This window comes from Littorina saxatilis, linkage group LG17, assembly GCF_037325665.1.
Source record: "Littorina saxatilis isolate snail1 linkage group LG17, US_GU_Lsax_2.0, whole genome shotgun sequence".
NCBI lineage: Eukaryota > Metazoa > Mollusca > Gastropoda > Littorinimorpha > Littorinidae > Littorina > Littorina saxatilis.
This window is the reverse complement of record NC_090261.1, coordinates 21,291,081-21,319,001: the sequence shown is the minus strand read 5'-3', so window position 1 is coordinate 21,319,001 and position 27,921 is coordinate 21,291,081. Positions and strand designations below refer to the sequence as shown.

Sequence of the window (27,921 nt, the reverse complement as noted above, 5' to 3'; positions counted from 1 at the left end):
GTCTACCTCCGATGCGGCTGAATCAAAAGCTGATGTATAATCTGAGGCAGGGTGTTTACTCAACGAGTGTACGTGTCGACAATAAGGTTTTGTTGTGTACATGTCTTCGCTACGTCAAAGCGCCGAGCGTATTGAAAAGAACCCGTTTTCTTTTGCGTCAAACCGCAACTCCCTCTTGAGCGCGGAGGACGATTTGATCTAGGGTGTACATGCGAAAGACTGCTGTGTGGTATAAATATATTTTGATAACATTTGAGTATTTGGTTGTAGCATGATTTGGAAGGGCGAAATATAACTCCATGGAGCGAGCACGGAGGAGAGTGGGATGAAATGTTGCGCTCAAAATCCAATAACACTGACACAAAAAGCTCAACTAAATTTGACAAAACTATTGAAAGCAAAACTTGACATTACTTCTAGAAGTTCTTCAAACCCTTCTTCACGAAGACCCGGATCTGCTTTCTGATATAAATGTAACAAACATTACAAAATAAAAATGGTATAACAAAAAATGAATCAGGTGACGACCCAAAGCTTAAATACTGATTCACTTCTCTTGGGCCGCCTTGATCAATATTGCGTGTTCTTTTCTGCGCTGTTTGTGGGGCCCCGAACACGAGTGAAAGTGAAAGGCGTCCTCGGACTTGGACCAGCGCCAGGCCATGACACAACTTTACTGCCTCTTGACTGGGGGACCGTCCGGATATAAAACAGCAAAAATAATACACCGCTTGTCAACAACGGTCTCCCTCCCTCGCAACTAAACCCAGACAAAGCTCGATCACTACTTTAAGCTGTAAGGGATGACAAGCAACAGTTTGAACACGACAGAAATACTTCAAGCAGAACTACATGTATACTTTTATCCCAATTTGATCTTCGTGAGATGATGTTTGTTCAATACTTTTTTCTTACGCTTTGTCAAAGATCGTAACCCAAATGTTTAAGATGTACCGTATCGTCTTGCTTTCAGCAAACCCATTCACTGACACAACTTTGTCAAAATAAGCCCGATGACCACAAGTACTTGAAGTAGGCAGACCAAAAGTACTTCTATCGTCATCCATCTCCAAAGTGTAAGGCAAACTACGTCCTCTACACAAAAATAAATTAAAACAACGGGCTATGATATCATTTATGATATGTGAACCTTGAGAAACCTGAAGTCTGGCAGCCGATAAAGATAAATGTGCAACGCTCCACAGAATTGGAACCGGCACAAGAAAAACATTCCAGTTTATCAGCACGCCAGGCAACTAGAACAACTATCGGTATAAATAGCGATGGTTTTTATTACGCAACAAAAACAAATGTCTTGCAGTGATTTAGCTGTGTCAAACACAATGTCGTAGCACCCTGTGATAACGTATCTTTTCGGGGTTTAATGTTACAGGGGAAAACACTATACTCATGCCACACGATATTGTAAATCATCGCAAAAAGACAAACACTTCATTTCGAGAGCCCCTACGAAAACACATCATGGAATGTAAAACGCGTTTTTAAAGGTTAGCATTATGTTTCTGAAAACCAACAAACTTGCGTCGCTGCTCCGACTAGACGTTTGCCCAAGTTTTGTTTTTTCCCCAAGAGTAAACGGGGCAAGTCTTCTTCAGACGTATGGGGGGGGGGGGGGGGGGGGGGGGATATATATGCTTTGGTGCGTGTATGTGAGAGAGAGAGAGAGAGAGAGAGAGAGAGACAGACAGACAGACAGACAGACAGACAGACAGACAGACAGACAGACAGACAGAGACAGAGAGAGACTGACAGAGACAGAGACAGAGAAGAATATTTTTCTACTTAAATATTATATTTTAAACTACTCACTAATGCTCCCCCCCCCCCCCCCCCCCCCCCCCCCCCCCCCCCCCTAGCTGCAATTGTAGAACACTAGGCAACTGTCCCTGGCTAATACACACACGCATACAGACACCGTCACACGCGCGCGCGCAGACACACACACACACCTACACGCACGCACGCACTGCACACACACACACACACACACACACACACACACACACAGACTCGCGCTTCCGTACCAACATACGTAGCCAAAAGGTTTATTTGATTTGGGCCAAGTAACGAGGGCAGTTTACTTCAGAGAAAAATACCATCTGACAATGACCATGAAAGATAACATTGTACAGAGATAAATCCCCACACACACACACACAAAAGAAACAAATGTTTACATACATATCAATTCATAAAACAAAATGACAATGAATTCAACAAAACATCAATTACTAATTAACACATACATATAGCCCTCATTTTGATTATAGTTATACTATGCAGGAAATTGATTCAAATGATGCAAATGCAATCATCTCCAAAAGGGGGGTACACAATGCACGCAGCGAACCGTCAACAAAACTAATAGGTGGATGCCAGGGGGTGGATGGGGGGTTTGCAGAACTGAAAATCGCTGAACTTGCTTGCTGGCCGCTGCGCTGCTACTAATGACTTCGGTCCTCGCTCTCTCTCGCTCTCTCTCGGACTCCCTTATCTGTTACCATTGTTTCATTCCAGACTGCTCTCCTTCACTCATCACCTCCCCCCTGCCCTCCAACCCTCTTCATTCCCCGCATTCGTTCCCACGGGACTCTGCTATCACTTCCTCCTGCATTACCTCTACTGACACCTCCTCCCCCCCCTCCTTTTGCTGCATATCTGTCTCGTTTAAATAGAGTTTATGGTCGCTGACCGCTCCCTCTAAACTCACACTTAAACTACTCACTAATGCCCCCCCCCCCCCCCCCCCCCCTAGCTGCAATTGTAGAACACTAGGCAACTGTCCCTGGCTAATACACACACGCATACAGACACCGTCACACGCGCGCGCGCAGACACACACACACACCTACACGCACGCACGCACTGCACACACACACACACACACACACACACACACACACAGACTCGCGCTTCCGTACCAACATACGTAGCCAAAAGGTTTATTTGATTTGGGCCAAGTAACGAGGGCAGTTTACTTCAGAGAAAAATACCATCTGACAATGACCATGAAAGATAACATTGTACAGAGATAAATCCCAAATAGGAAGTAATTAACACTCGTTATTCCGCCCAATTCAAGAAGTGGTAATATTTTGTTAGGATTGTTATATTGTAATAGTTGAAGGTGTTTTGCGGACTATATGCAATCTATACGAGTCAATCACCTTGGGCGGCAGCTGATCTAAGTAACCTAAGTAAGCAGTGCTTTTCCAGTCCCCCATCACCTTGACGATTTCACCCGGCACACCACAACTCAACGCCCCCGCGGCGCCGCCCCGCCAGAAACTGTGACTAGAGAAATCCCCTCCAGCAACAGCAGCAGTTACACGCAGTTTCTTATTGAAATCAGATCCTTTGATCGGAAAAAACCTGCGCCTTGGGGCCCATCGGTCCCAAAAACATGAAACATATCAGTCACTGCGGACACTGGGCATAAAGGATGTGAAGGGATTGCAGGAAGCCCTTTTTGTTTCCACGGAGCGTTCTTTACGCTGAATTGTCTTACTCCATTGAAAAGTTATTGACACACTGTCCGTCTCCAAAATCACCACGCGATCTCGTGTAAGCTGCTTATCGGGATCAAGATTCCCGTTGTCCTGGAACAAGTTCGATTTTTTGGAGAACTCCACAAAGAAAAAACACACCAAACACGCCGCCCAAGAACACAATGTCTTGTTTACAATGTTTACATAAACATTATTCGCATCCTTCATCTGGAAAGAAGGAACACAAGGGCTTGGTCAGACATATGATCACACAGGTTCACGTTGGGGGGTCTCCCCCGGTGCCAGAAAGTCAACAGCCGCACTAACTCTTCGCGCCGCCTAGGCTCGTGAAGACGTGAAATAGTGTCAGCCATAATGTTTACACAACCGGCCACATGCACCGCCGCAATGCTACAGTTTACTTTAGCACATTCCCATGCCATTTTCCGAAGTAAGCTGTTGACATACTTATTAGTAGATCTGCCTTTATTGATAATTGATTTTGTCACAGTGCTATCAGTATGCACAATCACTTCTTGTCCGCACCACATCGGTGCCCATCGTGTCACAGCTTGTAACACAGCACATACTTCTTTAAAGTTTATGTGTAAATTGTTCGCTGCCGGCATGTCTTTTTTAAAATAGGTGTACTGCCAGTCGCCCTGCCAAAAGGCACCTGCTGCAATATTACATGCGTCCACATGGACATGCTGTTTTGCATTGTGGAAATAATACACTGTTCCATTAAATACATGCATAAAAGAAAGCCACCATTGCACATCTTTTTGGAATTCGCTAGAAAGCTTTGCTTTGTGCCGCTGCTGCTGAAGGGGTTTTATTGTGTCCAGTATCCGCCGCAGAAAGAATTTTCCTCCTCTGACAGCTTGACAGGCCCAATTAAGAGAACCCGCGATGCTTTGAAGCTGAGTTTTTGTCGCGCGCTTCTTTCCTCGAAATTGCAGTAGTCGCCGCCGCAGTTGCTGCAGTTTGTCACTTCCAAGTGACAGAGTGTTGTTTCGCGTGTCGATGTCGACTCCAAGAAATGTGATACGTTGGGTGGGCCCCACCACCTTCTTCCAGCTAATGTTGAAGCCTAGTTCCCTCAATAATCTAATCAAAGAAAATAACATGTCGTTGCACTCCTCTTTTGTTGCTGCTACTAAAAGAAAATCATCTATGTATGCTAACACACCAGGCATGCCTCTCCTGGCCATGCACCTGCGAATTGACTGTGAAAGTCTATGAAAATGTGACGGTCCTACATTGCTACCAAATGGAAGTCGACTGTCAAACAAATAAGTCGGTCTGTTTTTACCTTTGAAATGCCACTTGAGTCCCGTTACACAATAATCATCCGGACTGATGCACACTGAGCGATATGCGGACTGCAAGTCGACTTTAGCACACCAATAATCTGTCTTCGCTAAGGCGCACGCATCAGAGACTGTTTGAAACTTCACTGACTCAGGGATGGAGTAATCGTTCATTGCCCTACCTGTTGGTTTGCTGGCATCATGAATTAGCCTAACGCTACCATCTTCTTTGGGGATCGCGGCTAGTGCGCTTACGACCGTTGGCTTCTTACTTGCCACTATATAATTTCCTTTTGCTATTTGATCTAACAGTTCTTGTTCTACCACGTCGCGATGATCGTACGCTGATTTATGATTGCTTTGTTCTGCTGCTAACACACATGTTTTATGTTTTTCTGTTACCCGAAAACCGTGCTGTATACCGTCTAACAAAAATTCTCTGTCACAATCGCCCTCTAGCACTGAGTGCCACATTTGAGATTTTGCACTAATAGATGCATGATTTCCCAAAAATGCACAGTCATGAGGATCTAATTGAGGGAACGGGCTGGAATAGGTGGGGCCTACCGTTGTGTTGTCAGTTCGCTGCGCTGTATCCTAGGCACTGGTGTTTGCTGTCGCCTGGTGGTCTTTGCCGGGGTGCTCCTTTCCACACGTGTCACACACGTGTTCGAACCTGCAGCGGGACCCGTAGAGGCATGTGCCTTTGTTTGTGTACTGCAGGCACACCTCCTTCCCACTGGGTCCCACAGGTCGTCGAATACCGCCGCTTCCCGTCATGGCCTTGCCGCTTTTGTTGCCAGGAACTTGTTGGGCACGCTCACGGAGAATCACTGTGGACAGGTGGGGGTTGGGGGTTCCCCAAGCAAACCCGCTGGTAGACTGGCGCTTCCTGTACTCATCATCGTAAAGGAGCACCGACTGCCAGGAAAATCTTGCGCCGAGCTCGCCCACCATCTCTGTATAACAGAGGTAAGCTTCGTGGTCGAAGTCCACGGCGGTGTTCATGAGTTTTGCCATTATTTTAGCATTTGCCACGATCCAGTGGCAGGGGGATACTTTCTCCAACTTTGATTTGTTGGCCAGCTTGAGCGTGACACCTCCCCCGAGTGTCACCTCTTCCTCCACCGCCATAGAAGCCGGTACGAAGTCAACAATTCGTAAATAAGTCTCACCTGGTGAAGCAGACTGTATGGCCATGTTGCCAAGAAGACCCTGGAGCGGTGCCACTTGGTCGGCAGCACGCAACGGCCCTCCCCCGTACTTCTGTTGCAGGTCTGCCACTGCCGCTTTTAATTCCACTATGTGGCCTCGTTTTAACTTAAGGCTTTCCAGGTCCTTTTCTCCTGCATATTTCAAGGCACTGAGGCTTGTGAACTCCTCTTTTTCCAGAACCTCAATTACAGGTTGGGGCAGATTTTTTGCCCAAGAAGAAAAATTGAACTCCATAGTTTGCAGAACTGAAAATCGCTGAACTTGCTTGCTGGCCGCTGCGCTGCTACTCCTGACTTCGGTCCTCGCTCTCTCTCGCTCTCTCTCGGACTCCCTTATCTGTTACCATTGTTTCATTCCAGACTGCTCTCCTTCACTCATCACCTCCCCCCTGCCCTCCAACCCTCTTCATTCCCCGCATTCGTTCCCACGGGACTCTGCTATCACTTCCTCCTGCATTACCTCTACTGACACCTCCTCCCCCCCCTCCTTTTGCTGCATATCTGTCTCGTTTAAATAGAGTTTATGGTCGCTGACCGCTCCCTCTAAACTCACACTTTGTCGAAACTGTATAACTTGGTTGAACTAAAAATGGAATCTGAAAAAATAAAGGTCCCGACACACACACACACACATCGACTCAGAATTTCGGCCAGCATGTTGACGAGAGACCAATAAACACATCAACTACTGCCCTCAGTAAACAACGCTCCTGCTTTTTCCGAGGCTTGACCAAGCGCCCAAAATGAGGGTGTCCCTCGGAAAAAAACAAAAACTCTGGACTCTTCATCCCCCTGTGAGCAGAGGCCACTTTTCAAGGCCGTTCACCTCATAGTTGCGTGCCTGAAACGTTCTTTACCGTTTGAACAGGCTCCTGGCCGCTCACAGAATAAACAGACAAACATCGTTTCGTTGGTCGGAGAAAGAATTTTTTTATTCAGGAGGAGAGAAATGATATTTTTTAAACTTCGCCTGCGTTTGCTGTCGTTTCTGTGCCGATGCAGAGTCTGTGTCGTGAAAAGTGGACACGCAACACGTCTGTTGAAACTTCACCGAGGAGAATTTTTCTGGGGTACAAAGCCGTAGTTGATGTGTTTATTGGTCTCTCGTCAACATGCTGGCCGAAATTCTGAGTCGATGTGTGTGTGTGTGTGTGTGTGTGTGTGTCGGGACCTTTATTTTTTCAGATTCCATTTTTAGTTCAAGCTCTAAAGCAAACGAGAAAAAAATTAGCCTGAAATTTAAAGGAAATAATGACCGAGGCTGTTCCCAAATAAAATTTAATATCGAAAAAAACACCATATTGTATTAGTTTCAATTATATGGATTGTCTGCACTTTTTTTCTAGTACTCCTAAAATACCCTTTTGCGAATAACAGCCGAGTATACACAAGTTTCTCCTAAATTCTAACCTCGCCGATGTGACTGAAGTTTTCAGGAAAATGTCACAAGAGTAAAAACAACCCAAAGCGACTTTTCCTTGACATTATGCGTTGCCTTGAAGTTCCACTTTTACAGCTCAGCTCGCCACCGCGACTATTTCGAGCTCCAGCGCTCACAGGAGAGGAAGCAAAAGAGACAGCCAGGGCCCGAAAAAAGTTTACCGTGCCTAAGCGGCCGTAGGGAGCTTTGAAGTTGCCGAATGATTCATGGCTTGGAATGCAAAGATGTAAGACTAGGAGAGCATGCAATCTTGTGGTAAAGCTCACAATTTGCAAGTCGCAGCACATAACTCATTTTGACTTACAGTGAGAGTCTCGGCGTGTTTTTTTGATTACCTCTGATTAGTCTGAAGTAATGAGTGTGGTAATGAGTGTGGTGATATGATTAGGTTTCTTAGTCGTGGTGTTGTGAGAAGAGCGTGGTGGGTGTTTGTTTATAACTTTAAAGAGAAAAGCTCTCTCTCTCTCGCTCTCTCTTTCTTTCAAAATATAATATAGTGCACAATTTCAAGACTCAATCAACTATTCTCTTTATTTTAACAAACCGCGTGTTCTAGTTGTGGGAAAACAATCACCTTATCTATATTTATATATAATTTTATCTTTTTTTTTCGTTTTAGCGTGTTTGAGGAAAAGACACGTTTACAGTAAAATGTTGTGTTGTAACTGTAAGTGAAAGAGAACTGATTCACTTATCTGATAACGTCTATTGGAACACAAATTTAGAATGATGCCTTTGTTGGCTTTTCTCTGCCTTTGCAACCCCTTATCTGTACTTTTGCAATTTAAAGCATGCGATTGTGATTTGATTTATGACAAAACTGCATTCGTCAAATGATTAAGGCAGGCTTGTTTCCTGCTCTCACTTTTAGTCATCTAGAGTTTCCATTCTGAACACGGGGGAAACTTGCCAGCACTGACAGTACACATATTTGGGGTACCGCATATTTGTAGCATATAATTTCCACCAAGCAAATTATTTGTTTTATCGTTTACAAAAATAAACAATAGCCTCCAACATAAACCCCCTTCTCAGTAAATTATTCACTAGTTGGTTGGTTTGCTGCTTGCTTTTTTTGTCTGCGCATTCCCCTAGTTCAGTGCTGTCAGCGTTGTTGATGCTTGTGTGTGTGTGTGTGTGTGTGTGTGTGTGTGTGTGTGTGTGTGTGTGTGTGTGTGTGTGTGTGTGTGTTTGTGTTTATTTGTTGTCACTGCTGCTGTTGTTTTTTTATGGAAGAATTATCTATTTCCAAACAATTTCTAACAAAAAATCTCAGTCCCTCACCTGAGTAGTTATCGAAGGCAGTGGGCAGGTACTCGGTGGGGTATCCATTGGTGGTGTAGCTTACCACAAGACTGGTCTTGCCCACCGCCCCGTCGCCCACCAAGACACACTTCACTTTCTTGGCCGAGCTGTTCTCTTGACCACTGGCACTGGACACCATGGGTTGACCCTCGGCCACCAAGTTCGTGTTATGGTCCATCATTGTGTGGGGAGGCATTGTAACGTAGCGAGCGACTGCACTGTCCTCTCCACTACTGTCACTACCACAACAGGTATAACACCGAGGGGCGCCACAACCACCACTTAGGGTTGAAATCCCAATTTATTTATTTTGATTTTTACCGATGTCTGCCGCTTGACAGGAAGAAACACTTGTTGATTGTTGACAGGAGGCTCTATCTATGTTTGAGTCATGCGGTTGGAAGTATTCGAAGTTTGATACAGTGTGATATTTTTTGGCAAAATGAAATAGTCAGTATAATAGTCCCCGGCGTGTGGTCAGGAGTAGGTGGTCGTTCCACTGTAGACGTTCGTCATGCACAGTCTGTCACTGATTATGTGAGAAACTCGATTTTTCAGTCTCGTGGATTTCCGAAATGGCATGAGCCCGGTCAGTAAAGTGCTCGTCTAGAGCTCTTCAATCCTGACTTTCAGCTGTCAAGATTCCCACAGCGAGAGAGGCTCATAATAACAACTGAAGCAACAGGCTGAGCTAGACGAGCAAACAGCACGAGCTTTCACGAGGGTTTGTCATTGCCTACAGTGTAGACTCAGTGTTGTCGCAATCAGGACAACACCCTTCAACTGAACGAAGACGCAACGACACCACAATACATCCAAAGCACAGCTGCTCTCTGTCCAGTAACAACGTGTGCAGCACAGGTAAACTCCCAAGCGACTGAACACACAGCAGGCCGCACCGACACCGAATGGCCCTACACCCCTTGCGCTGTGTTTCGTCTGTGTGTGTGTGCTTTTGCTCAACTCTCGTCTGCTAGCAGACAAGCCGACCCGTCGCCGCGCGAGCGTTGCGGTGTCGCCCACTGCGATTGGCTTAGCTGTCTTTTAGCCGTCACTCGCAGTATGACTCACGAGTCATAGGTTGATTGATAACTTTACACGCCGATTTCGAGTGATTGCTGCCTTGCGCCAGTCGAAACTGGCTTTCCCAATCAAGGACTGATTTAGTATAATAGTCCCCGGCGTGTGATCAGAGATCAACAAGTGTTTAGTCCTGTCCATTTGATTGCGCGACCGTCCGTGGGTAGAGTGTGTGTTTGAGAAAGAATCGTTTGGGACTCTTGAAAGATTGGGAACTACTGATACTGATTCGAGTACGCTTCTGCCAGAACGGTTCAAGTGTCAGTTGCCTGTCACGTCAGGTTCCATGCAGGTTTCGAGGGACCAGCGTGACACTCCTATTAATATCATTCAAATCGACTGTAGAGAAATCTTTAAGTCAGCTCAGTTGAGTTTGGTCACCTAATAAATCTATGATGTACACCTCAGCGTCTGGCAGTCGTTGCGACCCGTGACCGCCTCAGTGAAGTCAGTGTCTGCCGAACGAACGCCTTGAAAACTTCTACCAGAAAAAAAGTAACATGAGTCGGCGCATAAGAACTAATTTATTGATTTTTCATTACGAATATGTGCATGCGTGGCTTTCTTTGAAAAGCTGATTCAGAGGCTTAGAATATATGTCGACTCACGAACAAATCATGATCCGGTTTTATGCCTATTTTGCTGACCTAACTGGGCTCGACTTGAGGGGAGCTTGTTTGTTCGTTCATGGGCTGAAACTCCCACGGCTTTTACGTGTATGACCGTTTTTACCCCGCCATTTAGGCAGCCATACGCCGCTTTCGGAGGAAGCATGCTGGGTATTTTCGTGTTTCTATAACCCACCGAACCCTGACATGGATTACAGGATCTTTTTCGTGCGCACTGGGTCTTGTGCTTGCGTGTACACACGGGGGTGTTCGGACACCGAGGCCGAGAGTCTGCGGCACACAAAGTTGACTCTGAGAAATAAATCTCTCGCCGAAACGGTGGGGACGAACTCACGCTGACAGCGGCCAACTGGATACACTGAAATCCAGCGCGCTACCGACTGAGCTACATCCCCGCCCCGAGGGGAGCAAATTTAAGTTCAATTGATCTGTTCGTTTGAATTTGACAGAATCAGCCAGTCGCAGTTGGAATATTTGAATTGCGTGTGCGGCGGGAGGCGATACCGTCACTCAAACTGAAGTCAACTCAGTGCGCTACATACATGTTTTAAGTACTGGAGACAAAAACAAAGAAAGAGAGAAATGAAGATGAGGCAACCTGTCGTCCCAGGTACCGAGGTAAGAGAGGTGATGGGGTAGGGGGGGGGGGGGGGGAGGGGGTCACGCGGACACGGATCAAACCAAATTAGCACTTGTCGTCACTCTGTGATCGTGTTAAAGGCACAGTAAGCCCCCCGTAAACCATGACAGATACTGTCAGGCTTTTACACACAGTACAAAACACCCTTCCATTTGAACGCTCACCAAACGGGAACATCCTAGGTGCCCTACGTAAAGAACGAGCAATTTTTAAAGAATTAATTTTGCGCCGATTGCTTCGAGACAATCGGACCGTGGTGCGTTTTGGCGCTAGACCTAACTTTTAAAACCTAGATAATAAATTGACAGCTGGTTACACAAACATTCTTAAAACAAAAAAGAATTCTTTTTTCATCAGTACAATTCGAAGTGAAAGTTTGAAAAAAGAAAAGCCCGGAAGCAGGGCCACGCAAGGTCGTGGTTCTCGTAGCAGACGACGGTTTAAAGGCATCGCCAGTTCCTCTGAACAGTCAAAAGCCATCGCTAGAGTTCTTGTGAACCACAGCCGTCTGTTTCGTGCATAGTCAGAGGTAAATAAAAACGTGCTATTGCAGATAAGCTCACATTGAGTCGCATTCAAATTACTAACTGACGACTACATTGTGAAAAAGGGAAACTGGATCACACGTGTTCACGATAAACCACGCAAAAATAAATTCTTTGAAAATTGCTCGCTCTTTACGTAGGGCACCTAGGATGTTCCCGTTTGGTGAGCGCTCAAATGGAAGGGTGTTTGTATACTGTGTGTAAAAGCCTGACAGTATCTGTGATGGTTTACGGGAGGCGTACTGTGCCTTAAATGTTAACCACAAAGCCTGACAGTATCTGTGATGGTTTACGGGAGGCTTACTGTGCCTTGAATGTTAACCACAAAGCCTGACAGTATCTGTGATGGTTTACGGGAGGCTTACTGTGCCTTGAATGTTAACCACAAAGCCTGACAGTATCTGTGATGGTTTACGGGAGGCTTACTGTGCCTTGAATGTTAACCACAAAGCCTGGCAGTATCTGTGATGGTTTACGGGAGGCTTACTGTGCCTTGAATGTTAACCACAAAGCCTGAAATCAACAGCACTGGGCTGAATCGGCTGTCAATCATATCCGCATCGGTGACAGGGATAAATATGGTTGAACAAACTGTGGCCAAAGATACACTAGCTTACACACACACACACCACACACACACACACACACACACACACACACACACACAATTAAACAAAACACTTGTGAATGGCTGAACATTCGAACTACTCGAGACAAGGCCGACATGATTCATTCTGTAATCACTGTCTCGATTAGGCGCGTGCATGCAGTAGGCCTAATGGGAAATCGACACGGCAAACTACGGTAACTGACGTGATGTCAACATGGGCTGAACTGACAAGTGCGTGTTGTTCGTTTCCGTTGTCAAGGTTATGTTATGATACATCGGACATAGGGTTAAGCTTACAGAGAGACTGGCTGACAGACAGACGGACAGACAGTCAGAAAGATGATCATGCAGGCAATCTGACATACGGAACAATACTGAGTCGACTAGGCAAATGGATGGTCAGATGGACAAACGTTTAGAGGGAAATACCTGGAGAGTGACGACAAGAACAAACATAACAACTCCCGTCCATCCCGCCCCCCCCCCCCCCCCCCCCCCCCCCCTCCCCCCGCTCCTATACCCAACTATCCCCACTCCGCCCCTTTTACCCTACCCCCCCCCCCCCACACACACACACACACAAACACCAAAAACAGCAACAACAATGAGATTATCTTTCACAATAAACATGGCTATTTACAAACACACATGCATGATTATATTATTCTGTCATTATTTTCCTATAGTTCAACGTCAGAACTTGAGAGAATCAAAACTTCGAATCCGTATATACTACTTTTAATTGTCAATACTTGCTGTAATAAAAAAGAAACCCTGGCTGCACGGGTAGGTTGTTGCTGGCTTTGATTTGAAGTTGAATTTAAACGGGAAAATCATTCCACATACCCCCTCCTCCGCCTCCCCACCACCACCCGATGTTGGGTCCCCGGCGGCTCACTGTTTTGAAGACAACAGTTTTGTTTTTAACACTGGCATGTTCTGTTTGATGTTTTTTGAAGACGGTTTTTACAGTCAAGTGCCACTCCAAAGTTCCTTTGTAAAACACTCTGCGAATGAATAGTAGTCACTGTCTGCCAATGCTCTAAATTATGTGGCTGACGTTGACATTAGTGTACTAACACTTGTCGGCTACTCATTCTGATATTTTTTTGTTTTTCAGTAAAAGACATAAAGGGCACAACATTCAAGCTGATCAAACCTGAGAATTCACAGTCATTTCAAAAACTGTTATTTGAGTATTATAGCGGCAGTCTCAATGCACTCAGTGACATTAGTACGCTAAAGAATTATTGTTTACATTCGGGAGTGTCTTTGCAATAAGAATAAAGCCTGACGACAAATGCTTTGGACAATGCATAAAGGTTTCTATTCAGTTTTCTAATTACACCCCCGGTATAGGGGTGTGTATAGGATTCGGTCGATGTGTTTGTTTGTTTGTTTGTGTGTTTGTGTGTTTGTGTGTTTGTGTTCGCATATAGATCTCAAGAATGAACGGACCGATCGTCACCAAACTTGGTGAACAGGTTCTATACATTCCTGAGACGGTCCTTACAAAAATTGGGACCAGTCAAACACACGGTTAGGGAGTTATTGGTGGATTAAGATTCTACAAGGACTTATAGAGGGACATATTAATGGTCAAAGGGAAATAACCTTCTCAGTTGGTGGCAGTGAGAATGGTTATTTCCCTTTGACCAACGGGGGTGTTTTTCCTACCTCGGAGGAATTTCTTGTTTACTTTTATGTTGAATGTTTGTCGTTCAGATGCATCCTGAACTCAGGTCAAAATGAGTTCGGCTCATTCTCTCCCTGACAGGATGCCTTGAGTTTTCTTGTCTGGCAATGAAACATATTTTTTTTTTTTTTTTTTACATATTTAGAGCTTTTTGTAATGTATTATTGATATAAGCAGATTCGCGATCGTCGATAATGATTTTTCATGGTGTTGTGTAATTTTTAAATTACTGTGGCGGGAGAGCCAGATTTGAAGAAAGTTTGATGTAAAAGTTAGGGAGGGAAAGCTTAGAATGGTCATGGTGTACAGAGTCCTTTCTGTCACGCTATCGCTGTTTTCAGCTTGCCAAAGAAGAGAGCGAACAATAGGGTATAAACGACAGTAGACGATGCAAGGGAGGTAATTCCCTTTTCAGTTCCGTGTTGGCGGCCATTTATATGGCGCGGTTGGTTGGTTGGTTTTTGGGGTTTAATGTCTCTTCAGCAGATGCTAGCTGCTATTCGAGACCGTATATGGCGCGGACACGCTTTACCGGCATACGGGTTGATGAAGGGTAGTAAAACTTGACCAATGTCAAGTTAAATGATGAGAGATTGGATGAAAGTTGTGTAATGGATGTAATTTAGTGACCACAAGATGTTATTTTGGTTAATAACGTAACAGGAATATGATGATTGTTCGTAGGGTTGGAAACAACGATCGCCGGAAGAAATCATCGTTAGATCAAAAAGGATAGGAATGGTAAAAGAGAGGAGAGACAAGGTTTCTTTGATGAAGATAGTGTTGTAGGTTGCTTAAATATTACGAACAGTTATTAAAAGAGCGCTTGTTGTGATCAGCAAGTGTAAAGATAAAGGAAAAAGGACGGATTACATTGTCCGCGTAATGTTTTGAAAGTAGTGCGGTTAATGTTCTTTTTCGGTCAGCCAATCTGCCTCTGGTCCTGTGTGTTTGTTTGCGTTGCCATGCAGATTGGTATAAAAGACAGTGTAAAATGAGGTTACTACACGCATTAGGACAGGCTTTAGAACAGAATAGGATGGGTTAGAATAAGGACATAGACTGAGGGCGCTAGGCTAGGGAGATCAAGATTTAGAATAGGGACAAAAAAGAAGAGACTTCGCATTCTTTTGAAGGGATAGTGTAGGGAAAACACAGTGTAACGATAAAAGAACTTAGAGATTCTTTCTACCTTTTTCGTAAATTAGGACAGCTTAGGTATAGCCAGCTTCAAAGGACGACCGCGCATGTTACTGATTGCTTACTTCAAGCAAAAAGTAAAGGTCTAAAAGATATGTAGGCGAGAAATTCCGTAGATAGTCAGAAATAAACAACCGGACTGTTAGAGCGTCGGCGTGCGTTTGATTGAACGGTCCTAAATTAGATAGCTAGGTGTGGTAGATTAAACATTAGGTGACCTGCGCAATTCTAGGTAAGCTCCTGTGTTTTTGGTGTCCCGCCTGTTTTGCGCATGGTACTTTTAAAGGAGAAACTGGAATTAGGTTAGGGACAAACAACTTTGGTGACGAATAGGGAGGGTTGACATTGACTCTGTCCCGTTCTCACTAAAGTCAAAATAGTAACTTATGAAGTCTTAGACTAACCTTAACACTTAGCCCAAAGCGGGAAGAACTGTTTCTCCCATTTAGAATTCCATTAAAAATTAGGTTTGAGAGAAATTCTATAGATAGTTAGTCAGAGAACAAAAGATCCTGTATGGGATAAAAATGTAGCTAGCTCGATATGCGGAGTCTCGATTTAGGATAGGATTATTTGGGGAAGGGAGATTAGGCGGCTTCATTGTTTTTCCATGATAATAATCTGCGCATTTTTGATGTTTGCCATGTAAAGGCTACCCGGGGTTTTGTAACAATTTTGTATGTGAATTTATGATATTGAATAATTTGCCCTTGTTGTATTGGAAGGCTTGTACACTTTTCTAGAAATGAGTTTAATAAACTATTTTATAGAAAAGTAACCCTATGGAATTGACTCCATCACTCGACTGAATGATTTTCGTTGATACCTGAGTCGTCACTTCTTCTCACTGATTTAACCTTTTTTGGAAAGATAAGCTAACTCGGCAATTTTAGATGGAAGAGGATAAATAAAGCGCACTAGCAGATTTAGTTGCACTCACTAGGGGAAAAATGAACACAACGCGAGGCCAAATCTAGATCCGGAAAGGAGAAAATAACAGGTGCACACACTAAACAACACATCTGTAGAGCCGCATAAAGGACTCAGGTCTTGGTTATTATCTACAACTTCCACGGTTTTCCGCCGGGTAAATAAACAAACATTCAATGCAATAGGAAAACTGCTACATTTTGGTGGCCGTGACCAGGATTTAATATTAGCTTATCTTTCAGGGTAGTAGAAGGCTACATTTTGGTGGCTGTGATCAAAGATCTAATATTAGCTTTTATCTTTCAGGGTAGTAGAAGGCTACATTTTGGTGGCTGTGATCAAAGATCTAATATTAGCTTTTAATTTTATCTTTCAGGGTAGTAGAAGGCTGATCATTTCAGCACAAAATCAAGGAGAATTGTAGAAATAGTTAATTGTGAAAGACGACTTCACGTGACCTGAGAATCATTCGGATGAAAAATGGATGCGGAGTATTCTGGGTAGTTCAGTTATTGTCATTTCGTGTCAAGCGCCTGTGTTTGACAGCCAGGTGATCGCAACATATTTTTTTGTGAGAGATCTAAGCGGCTGTAAGCTTAGTCAATATGTTTTAGATTACTATTGTTCGTTAGATGGGATTGACATCTTCGTTACAGGGGTCTAAGAGGAAAAGTTTCTTTTTCTAAAGTACGTTTAGAAGTGGGTGATTGTGATGACGGTGGCGTGTTCTTAGCCTATCTGTAGGTTTAGAAGTTTTCTGAATGAAGAGGCTGTAATAGGCCTAGGGTCGTGTTGAGATGGAGGACGACGAAACGGGTATTTTGTCGAGTTGGTTACACGCGGCAGGTTATTTTGGTGGATGTGTTCTGCTAGGTTGGGTTCTTAGGGTTATTTTTGGCAGAAAAATAGATGCGATAGAACAAAGATGTCGGGAAGATATCCCACCTTGTGGAGAAATCCAGAAGCACACAAAGAAACAGTATCACGTAAATCCAGAGAGAAAATCAGGAAATCTTTTCACATATTCTGCACCGCAGAATGCACAGAAAGTGTCGGTTCATTCTAGCCAAGGGAGGTTTTATTCCTCACAAGAATATTGCTATCCTAGAACAAGAAGTAAGCTTGCTTGTCAGCGGGAGTCTGCTGAACATGCGTGCAGGGAGGAAGAACGCGAGTTCAGAGATTACTACGCGCGTTCCAAAGGTCGCACAAGTCAAAAGTGTCACAAAGAATGTACAACAATTGGTGACGTCGGTAGACATGACGTAAAGTTTGGGGTTCGTGGAGACTGCGTTCCAAATTCTTATGGGGATGTCAGACGAATCCCAGCGGAAAAGTATTATGGTCCTGTCAGACGGGAATTGCACTCAGAAATCTTTACGCACAAACGGCAACAGATGGAGGCAGACAAGTTTGATGGAAGTACGAATGTAAATTCGTACTTGGGGAAGTTCAAAAGAGTGGCTAAATGGAATGGGTGGTCGTATGAGGAGAAGGGAATACAATTGAGGATGTGTCTCAAGGGAAAAGCGGATTCGATAGTGGAAAGGGTGTTGAAGGGGATGGATGGAGAAGACTACGAGTCATTGAAAAGGGTGCTAACTAAATGTCTCACACCGGTAGGCGCCATTAACATGTACAGGAATGAGTTCAAGAATAGAAGAAAAAGACGAAACGAAGACATCCAAGAATTTGGACGATCTATCCAAGAACTTGCTGAGAAAGCATACCCCGAAGACTATAACACCGGCCTAGAAGGAATCCTTATCGATAAATTTATTAGGGGTTTAGACAACGCAGCAATGAGAGAACACGTGTTGTATGGTAAACCAAATACACTCGACGAGGCGATTGAATTTGCCCAAGAGACCGAGTTAGTACAGAGCTACGAGGAGGGCCTGCTTAATGAGCGAAAGGGGGAAGAAAGAAACAAATGGGAAGAGGACGAAAAAGTAACTGCCAGTATGGAAGCTGTCTTGAGACAGATAAAGAAAACAATGGAAATCTTTGAGGAGAGGATGATGGGAAAGCAGAAAGAAAAAGAACAGAGACAAAAGAGGGCATGTCACGTTTGTGGGGACTTTCTACATTATGCTCGTCAGTGTCCTAGAAATAAAAACGGAAGGGATGACAAAAACGGGAATTGTAGAGGGAGCCGTGACATGCTTTGTCCTTCTCATACTCATATGAATACGAGGGCTGTGGAGGGTCACAACCAGAAAACACAGGGTAAGGAGAGTACCCCTGATAGCAGAGGTGACTTATTACAGAGGGCTGGATTTGAGGCCGGTAACTCAAACAAGGGTAGAGATTTTGATAGAAGATCTCGAGGGAATAGAACAAGGGAGTTTGTTTGTTCCAAAAGACTTCCCTTCAAGGGGAAAGGTGATTCCAGGTTTAAAATAGGAAAGGATGAAATGAGTTCTCCTAAAGCAAACCAAGAAAGAGAAACAAGTTTAGAAAGGGATTTTTCGGTTGAATCAGTTGTTCAGAGGAATTTTGCCTCGCCAGAAGGTGAGGATATGGCTGATTCGGCTCAAGATAGTGTGATAGATACGGGTGACAATAGTAACTCTAGGGGAAGAGTTGTGGAAGATTGTACCCAGGTATCAGGAAGAGGGGTTGTGAAGAAAGAATGTGTTCTAGTGAATCAAAGTAAGGCGTCTTGGGAGACGCGGGATTTGACTAGTTCAGACTTGGTGGGTTCACCCCTTGATAGTTGTGAGAAGAAAGGTCTTCTGATTGAACGTATTTCAAAACTTGATGCTTCAGATATCGGAGTAGTCCCAGAGGTGGGAGATGGTAAACGGGAATCACAGACACAAGTCAAAGATGTATCAGTTGCTCAGAGACAATCTGACGTACTCGAGAGTAGGGATGTAACTGATCCAGTCGATGATTGCCTACTCAGTGCTGAAGACAGAACTAACTTTGAGAAGAGGGTTTTAGTGGAGGAAACCTGTGGAGCAGAACAAAAAGCTGCGGACAGGGAAGGTACTCTAGCTTTCCAAAGTAAGGAGTTGCAAGAGACTCCAGCTAGTGGGACAGAACAAGGTAGTTCTGACCAAGATGATTCATCTAGGTGCACTTCAGTTGTTGTACAGACAGAGCAGACTACAAAGACAGATGAGAGCTCATGGGACGTGATTGACCTCAAAAAGGGTCATGGGATCAAGGTTGAGACAATTGACAGTGTCAATAGAGCAACCAAAGCCTTGTTGGTGCTTGTTTGGGAGACAGGTTGGGTTTTGCCGTGTAAATTCAGACCACCAGTCAGACCTCCACCATGGCCAGATCCTGGCTTTTGGTCAAATTTGGAACGAAAAGCAACAAGGTTGTTTATCGCTCTGATATGATTCAGCTAAAGTTACTGGCGTTCATAACAAACAGTATCTTTTTGTCAGAATCAGAGTGATGTATTCTGTCCGATCGTTTTGTCTGGGATATTAGGACGGTTTGAGCGACTTTGATAAAGGTCACCATAGGTCCGTATCTGTCTCAGGTAAAGTGTTTTCTCGTGTCTTAATATGATCGTATACTCATATTTTAACCAGATACATAATAGTTCATTATTAGTACAAGTAAAGGAGATGGGGAAAGAAGAGGATCACCATTGTTGCGGATTGTTCGGAAGGGCGTACTTCGATACCCCTTGCTTTCCGTCCCGTCAATCTGTAGGGCTACAAATTAGATTTCGCAGGAGGAGGTACCCCGATACCCCTCTGAACGTAACTGTGAAATCTAATAGGAAATGAGAATCCAGACCAGTAGATCAGAAGGAGGTACCACGATACCCCTTTCAACTCTAGCTGACTATTAGGTGGACTGCACCCGAGTTTTCGGGAGGGTGTACAGCAATACCCCTCACAACTTTAACCGTTGACTTGGGAAGCGAGGATAAGTTACGGAAGGGCGTACTTCGATACCCCTTACAACTTTAGCCGTCAACTTGGACGTAATGGACACCAGCGTGATCCATTGATGAAAAAGATGACCGGTGAGAAGGCAGCAGAATTCCACAATGAGATGACCATAATTTAAGTTAAAAATAATCTGATGATGATGTTGATGATGGTTCAATAAAGAATGTTTTATAGTTAGTTGTTATTTTGATGAAATTAGATAGTTAGTATTGATGAATTTGTTGAAAACACAACAGGTGTATGTTGAGCATAAGCAGGTAAACTTTATTCAAATCTCTTATAGTTATTCTAGGTAGTTTGTTCCAAACGACATAGAATTTGAGTTGGGGGGAATGTGGCGGGAGAGCCAGATTTGAAGAAAGTTTGATGTAAAAGTTAGGGAGGGAAAGCTTAGAATGGTCATGGTGTACAGAGTCCTTTCTGTCACGCTATCGCTGTTTTCAGCTTGCCAAAGAAGAGAGCGAACAATAGGGTATAAACGACAGTAGACGATGCAAGGGAGGTAATTCCCTTTTCAGTTCCGTGTTGGCGGCCATTTATATGGCGCGGTTGGTTGGTTGGTTTTTGGGGTTTAATGTCTCTTCAGCAGATGCTAGCTGCTATTCGAGACCGTATATGGCGCGGACACGCTTTGCCGGCATACGGGTTGATGAAGGGTAGTAAAACTTGACCAATGTCAAGTCGAGTAACGAGAGATTGGATGAAAGTTGTGTAATGGATGTAATTTAGTGACCACAAGATGTTATTTTGGTTAATAACGTAACAGGAATATGATGATTGTTCGTAGGGTTGGAAACAACGATCGCCGGAAGAAATCATCGTTAGATCAAAAAGGATAGGAATGGTAAAAGAGAGGAGAGACAAGGTTTCTTTGATGAAGATAGTGTTGTAGGTTGCTTAAATATTACGAACAGTTATTAAAAGAGCGCTTGTTGTGATCAGCAAGTGTAAAGATAAAGGAAAAAGGACGGATTACATTGTCCGCGTAATGTTTTGAAAGTAGTGCGGTTAATGTTCTTTTTCGGTCAGCCAATCTGCCTCTGGTCCTGTGTGTTTGTTTGCGTTGCCATGCAGATTGGTATAAAAGACAGTGTAAAATGAGGTTACTACACGCATTAGGACAGGCTTTAGAACAGAATAGGATGGGTTAGAATAAGGACATAGACTGAGGGCGCTAGGCTAGGGAGATCAAGATTTAGAATAGGGACAAAAAAGAAGAGACTTCGCATTCTTTTGAAGGGATAGTGTAGGGAAAACACAGTGTAACGATAAAAGAACTTAGAGATTCTTTCTACCTTTTTCGTAAATTAGGACAGCTTAGGTATAGCCAGCTTCAAAGGACGACCGCGCATGTTACTGATTGCTTACTTCAAGCAAAAAGTAAAGGTCTAAAAGATATGTAGGCGAGAAATTCCGTAGATAGTCAGAAATAAACAACCGGACTGTTAGAGCGTCGGCGTGCGTTTGATTGAACGGTCCTAAATTAGATAGCTAGGTGTGGTAGATTAAACATTAGGTGACCTGCGCAATTCTAGGTAAGCTCCTGTGTTTTTGGTGTCCCGCCTGTTTTGCGCATGGTACTTTTAAAGGAGAAACTGGAATTAGGTTAGGGACAAACAACTTTGGTGACGAATAGGGAGGGTTGACATTGACTCTGTCCCGTTCTCACTAAAGTCAAAATAGTAACTTATGAAGTCTTAGACTAACCTTAACACTTAGCCCAAAGCGGGAAGAACTGTTTCTCCCATTTAGAATTCCATTAAAAATTAGGTTTGAGAGAAATTCTATAGATAGTTAGTCAGAGAACAAAAGATCCTGTATGGGATAAAAATGTAGCTAGCTCGATATGCGGAGTCTCGATTTAGGATAGGATTATTTGGGGAAGGGAGATTAGGCGGCTTCATTGTTTTTCCATGATAATAATCTGCGCATTTTTGATGTTTGCCATGTAAAGGCTACCCGGGGTTTTGTAACAATTTTGTATGTGAATTTATGATATTGAATAATTTGCCCTTGTTGTATTGGAAGGCTTGTACACTTTTCTAGAAATGAGTTTAATAAACTATTTTATAGAAAAGTAACCCTATGGAATTGACTCCATCACTCGACTGAATGATTTTCGTTGATACCTGAGTCGTCACTTCTTCTCACTGATTTAACCTTTTTTGGAAAGATAAGCTAACTCGGCAATTTTAGATGGAAGAGGATAAATAAAGCGCACTAGCAGATTTAGTTGCACTCACTAGGGGAAAAATGAACACAACGCGAGGCCAAATCTAGATCCGGAAAGGAGAAAATAACAGGTGCACACACTAAACAACACATCTGTAGAGCCGCATAAAGGACTCAGGTCTTGGTTATTATCTACAACTTCCACGGTTTTCCGCCGGGTAAATAAACAAACATTCAATGCAATAGGAAAACTGCTACATTACAAAGGAATTGATTTGTAAGACAGTTTCAAGGGAGCTATTTTTCGCGGCTGTATTTACTGTGCAAACAACTCTAAATATGGCAAAAGTGTCACGTGATAATCAACCGTTTTGTTTCGGCGTTCGCTGAAGCAGACGAATTTTTCTGTAGTGATGCAACCATATATTACGGTCTCCTTCCGGCAGCAGTCCCAACATTTCGAATTGTTTTGACCTTAGAACGATGTCTTTATCATAACTGTGAAGAACAGAACGGAGATCACTGTCGAAGTCGGCCAATCTGCAATCATTTTCGTCTCGCGAACACTGATCTCAAATTTAGATTAGTCGGCTCGTGAAAAACATATGGGAGATAACTCTGTATTCCTAGTTTGATAGACTGTTGTTCGCGTAGGACTATCGCACGGGGAGTTGCGCGTGTTGTGGTCCGTGCTTCAGTGTACGTTGTTGTGCGTATTGTTCTGTGTGCGTGGCGTCGTCATGGTGTCTGAAGATGTTTCGTTAACTACACTATACTTTTCTTCGTGCTTCAGTTAGGCCTATTTATTTCAATGTTTTGGGTTAATGTGTTCTTAAGAAATGAATATATGGTGCATGGCACGGTGACTACGTGTGGTGGCTAAGTACCGTTGCTAAGAGTGTGTCATGTTTGGTTGCCATGTTTGATAGGTGTGCTAGTCTTGGCTATCCACCACAGAAACACATAGAACGTATAACAGTGGGCGTACACACATACGTACAATGATGACGGACAATTTACAAACAAACGTTCGGCCGTTGAACCGCGGATACTCTCATCACTGACAGCACCGACATCACACCGGTTTAGACTGCTAGAGAGAAAATAACATTTCACATTCAAAACCTTTAGACAAGAAAGAATCTTGAAGCATACCACATACAATTCAGGAAAACAATTTAAGAATTTACTTTAAGAATAATCACAACATATCTATATATATATACGACTTGTGTCTGTGTGTCTGTGTGTCTGTGTCTTCGCGATGCACGGCCAAAGTTCTCGATGGATCTGCTTCAAATTTGGTGGGCTTATTCACAGAGACCCCGGACACAACCTGATCGATGAGATATTTCAACACGTGCTCTCAGCGCGCAGCGCTGAACCGAATTTGGTTCCACCTCAGCTACCCGGGCCCCCATACCGACACACCAAAGCCGCTACACCACATCACAACGCCAAAGTTCTCTGTGGATCTTTTTCAAATTTGGACACCGTATTCAGCTACACCCCGGACACAATATCATCGATGAGATATTTCAACACGTGCTCTCAGCGCGCAGCGCTGAACCGATTTTGGGTTTTCTGTTCATTTCACCATTCCCAGTAACTCTTCCTTATCTTCTCCATGTTTTCAGCGTTTACCTCCCTTCCTTCGTATGGTGCACTATAGTATGAGGGGGCATCTTCGGATATTCCCGGCGTTCTGTTACTATTTTTAGAAGGTCACCGCAGTGTCCTGAACGTAAATTGGACCCGTAAATTATCCTCACTGTAAAAGTGCAAAGGTCGAATCAATTTATAGCCACGCGAAAAATACACTGTCATCTATCTCTCTATATATACGGCTTCTCTGTGTTTGTGTGTGTGTGTGTGTGTGTGTGTGTGTGTGTGTGTCTCTCTCTCTATGTGGGCAACACCTGTGGATTGTTCAGTTCTGTTTGTGATGTGGTCTGGCGGCTTTTGTGTATTTGTATGTACTGGCCTTCCTTTGAGAAGCCATAACAGTTCAAAAGGGCTTAGAGATAAGCTCTAAATTGCTCAATCCTGTTTGAGTGGAGTTCGCCTCCAAAGGTGATTAACACGGTTACATTCGTCGACAAGGATGGGACTCGATATGGTCAGGAATGGCATTATGGCCACTGAATCATTTTCGTGCTGTTCCCATTCCACGAATCTGGGAGGGACCTAAGCTTGGCGGGTCCATTGTTCGGACCCGGCAAAGCCGGCGTACGGCTCTAAGTATTTCATCCCGGCGAAGCCGGCTACCCGGCGAAGCGGGTATTCCTCTAGTTACCAAATATACATCCTATTTCCCGGCTATCCTATTAGAGTTAAAGTCGTCATACCTTGGCTATTCGTTGTCCGGGTACTAGACGAATGTCTTCTTATTCAGTAGTCAGGGCATAGAGCAGAGAGTAGAGAGCGAATATTTTATTTGTAATCCTATATATCCGTTTCTGTCTTTTCTTATTCTTCCGTTTGATTGGCTATTCGTTTGATTAACAATTCTGCGTTTCGTGACCTTCGGGTGCCAGTCTATCTCTTATTAAACCGAATCTATCATAACGTTCTTCATAACTCCTTATCATCAACAAACTTTGGCCTTGTTGGCTTTAATTCTTATCTACATTATTACTTAAACGTTGGAACCTATCTTTCATGTACTAAAGTGACCCCTTGGCTGCTAAATTTATTCTTCAATCTCACTGTACAACTCGTTACTATTAACTAAATTCCATATATAATATTTACGATTATCGTTAAAAACTAAATCCCTTTTAAACTCTAAAATCCTAATTTTCACCGTGTGATAGGACTGTCGCGTCCGGTCAGGGAGAGAATGAGCCGAACTCATTTTGACCTGAGTTCAGGATGGTTCAGATGTTGATAGTTATTGACCTTTTAAATGCATATTGCAAAAAAGTACTCAGAACCAGCAAAGGCACGCTTTGTTCCCCCATAAAATGAATTGACATTGATACGAATTACGCAGTCGTTCGCCGACTAAGAGGTGTGCCGCATATATTAACACAAATCATTCGTTACTAATCAATAGCTAGACAAGCTATAGAATTTTTTTGTAAAGTCACGATTTCCCCACTGATTCAATACACTCTGACGTGAATAATCCGTTCGAAATATTTTTGCCAAAACCCAAACATTCTGAATAAAAGTTATAATTCAACAAACTGTCTTTTAAGTAACATTTTTTACTGAAAGATAAATTGCGAAGTAGTAAAATGAAAAACAGCTGTAATTGTAGGTCAGTGAACCAAATTTTATATGAATCATTTCATGCCACATGCTTCGACCTGCACATATCTCTCTCTCTTTCTCTCTCTCTCTCTCGCACTCTCTCTCTCTCGCACTCTCTCTCTCTCTCGCACTCTCTCTCTCTCGCACTCTCTCTCTCTCGCACTCTCTCTCTCTCGCACTCTCTCTCTCTCGCACTCTCTTTCTCTCTCTCTCTCGCACTCTCTCTCTCTCTCGCACTCTCTCTCTCTCTCTCTCTACCCGCCCTCTCTCTCTCTCTCTCTCTCTCTCTCCCCGCTCTCTCTATCCCTCTCCCTCTCCCTCTCTCTCTCTCTCTCTCTCTCTCTCTACCCGCCCTCTCTCTCTCTCTCTCTCGCTCTCTCTCTCTCTCTCTCTCTCTCTCTCTCTCTCTCTCTCTCTCTCTCTCTCTCTCTCTCTCTCTCAGGCTGTTTCGTTGTCTGTGTCTGTCTGTCTGTCTGTCTGTGTCTGTCTGTCTGTCTGTCTGTCTGTCTCTGTCTCTCTCTCTCTTTCTCTCTCCCTCTCTCTCTCTCTCTCTCTCGCCCTCTCTCTCTCTCTCTTTCTCTCTCTCTTCTCTCTCTCTCTCTCTCCCTCTCTCGTTCTCTTTCTCTCTCTCTCTCCCGTCCTCTCTCTAACCCCCTCCCTCTCTCCAGCTGCGGCCTCTTTCATCTTTTTTTCAATATTAATTTGTCTTTTCTTACCCAACCCATAAAACGATGAACTCGAGCTGCGGCAGCCAGGAAACATGTGTGGCAGAAAGAGACTGACGTCAGCATTGACAGGTAGAGCGGGGAATCCCCTGTCACCGCTGCGCTCTCACGTCACGCGTGCATGGTGCATGTATAATATTGGTACAAGTGTCTCCTGACACTGCATGCCGTTGTTGTCATTGACAGTTCGATTGATGACTGGATAGAAAGTTGGGATGGGGGCGGGGGTGGGGGTGGGGCAGAGAGGGGGTATGGCGTGGTAGTTGTTTTTCGTCTTTTTCAGTCGGTGTGTTTGGAGTTGTTGTTATTGTTGTTTTAGTTTTTGGGGGGTTGCATAATATTTTGTTGTCGCTTAATGTTCAACTCCTACCTGTTGTAAAAGAGGAGATATTCCCTTAACTACTTTTGAAACCTTTATTCGACAATCATGGGTGTGTGCAATGTGAAGATTATGTTTTTTAATCCCTGTCAGCTGTTTTCAAAGACGTTTTCAATTGAGGTTTACGCCTATAGGTTCAGTGAGTATAAAGGCCGACTCGTACGTGCTTTAACATGATGCTGTCGCCTAATGTTTTACTATTTTTTGGGGTTTTTTTTTGTTTTGTTTTTGTATAGTTGTATATCTGCTTACTGTCATCAGCACAGTTTTCTAACGTGGGGGTTCTTTTCGTCATAAAAAATATGGTGAGAAGTAAAATTTTAACTTTTTTTTGGTTACCTTTACATAAGCAAATAAACTTACCTATTAAGCAAATAATCAAGGATAACATTGGAGATAAGACGTTCTTATCAGGCTGACATAATTAAGTGTTGATGACGAATCCAAACGTTTCCTCGCCGTGGGTGACAGGATAACTTCAATTTAAAGGTGCATTAATCCTTTTTTGTTCTTTTTTTTTAAGCGTGTTTTTATTAATTTCTTGTATACACGTTATAAACAGTAACAACATTAACAAGAACGTTAAACCAGCAGACTGCTTATGGACATTCTAAAGCATTATAATCCTTGTCGTGTTCGCGCGGCCATGTCCACCGCCACGTGTCCGTTCAGGAGGCTTTTACACAGAATAAGAGCATCTTTCCACTTAAGACACATACCAACAATCAACAGCCTCTCTGCATTCTGTGCAGAATGACCATTTTTCTTGTTGAATTGATTTTGTATAACTTACACCTATGTCAATCTGCATGATCAATTCTGCACAAAACTACAATAACAAATACCACGCTGCACAGAATGCAGCTACACAACAGTGGAACAGCCCCTCTTAAGACAACCCCCCCCCCCCCCCCGCATAAGACTCCCCCCTTTGTAAGGCCTTTATTCTTTTTTGTGTGTCTGTAACGTCTGTAAATTGACCTCTAAGACTCCCTCCCTCCTGTTCAAAAGAAACCAAACAGATTTCTTCAGATTTTTGGAGATCCTAAAGGGTATTGATTTTTGGTAAAAAAAAATCCTGCTCCGACTAAAATTTCGTGTGAAAGCCTGTACAGATCTGTTGTGGTCAGCATGAAAAGGACGGTGCCTTTAAAGGCACACTTCTTCTCGTTTAAAACATGTTGGCTCATCATCTGGTCAGGCTTTTACAAGGGATAAGATCAACCCTCCATTTGGTCACTGTTATGGAGTGGTATAGCCCTTATTGCGCCAGATGTTATGGTCCTTTATTGGCCGGTTTCTAGACAATCATAAATGCCTCTACACCACTCTATAAATTTAGTATTTGTTTA

The 27,921-nt window shown here is 43.6% G+C and overlaps 2 protein-coding genes across 2 annotated transcripts in view; one reads left to right on the top strand and one right to left on the bottom strand.

Annotated features, from left to right (window-relative positions):
• Window positions 1–9,740, bottom strand: part of LOC138952230 (cell division control protein 42 homolog) — a 43,080-nt gene extending 33,340 nt beyond the window's left edge. Inside the window, exon 1 of the mRNA XM_070323848.1 lies at window positions 8,762–9,740. Coding sequence (XP_070179949.1) covers window positions 8,762–8,978 — 217 coding nt within the window. The 5' untranslated portion in view covers window positions 8,979–9,740. The remainder of the gene's footprint in view (window positions 1–8,761) is intronic.
• Window positions 9,741–16,149: 6,409 nt separating this feature from the next.
• LOC138952993 (uncharacterized) lies at window positions 16,150–20,596 on the top strand. The gene has a single exon (XM_070324760.1). The coding sequence runs from the start codon at window positions 16,910–16,912 to the stop codon at window positions 19,466–19,468; it is 2,559 nt and encodes an 852-aa protein (XP_070180861.1). The 5' UTR covers window positions 16,150–16,909; the 3' UTR covers window positions 19,469–20,596.
• The last annotated feature ends 7,325 nt before the right edge of the window (window positions 20,597–27,921 follow it).

Bases quoted from the DNA above. Each gene is read 5' to 3' on its own strand.
- LOC138952993 (XM_070324760.1), top strand. From the start codon at position 16,910: ATGGAGGACGACGAAACGGGTATTTTGTCGAGTTGGTTACACGCGGCA.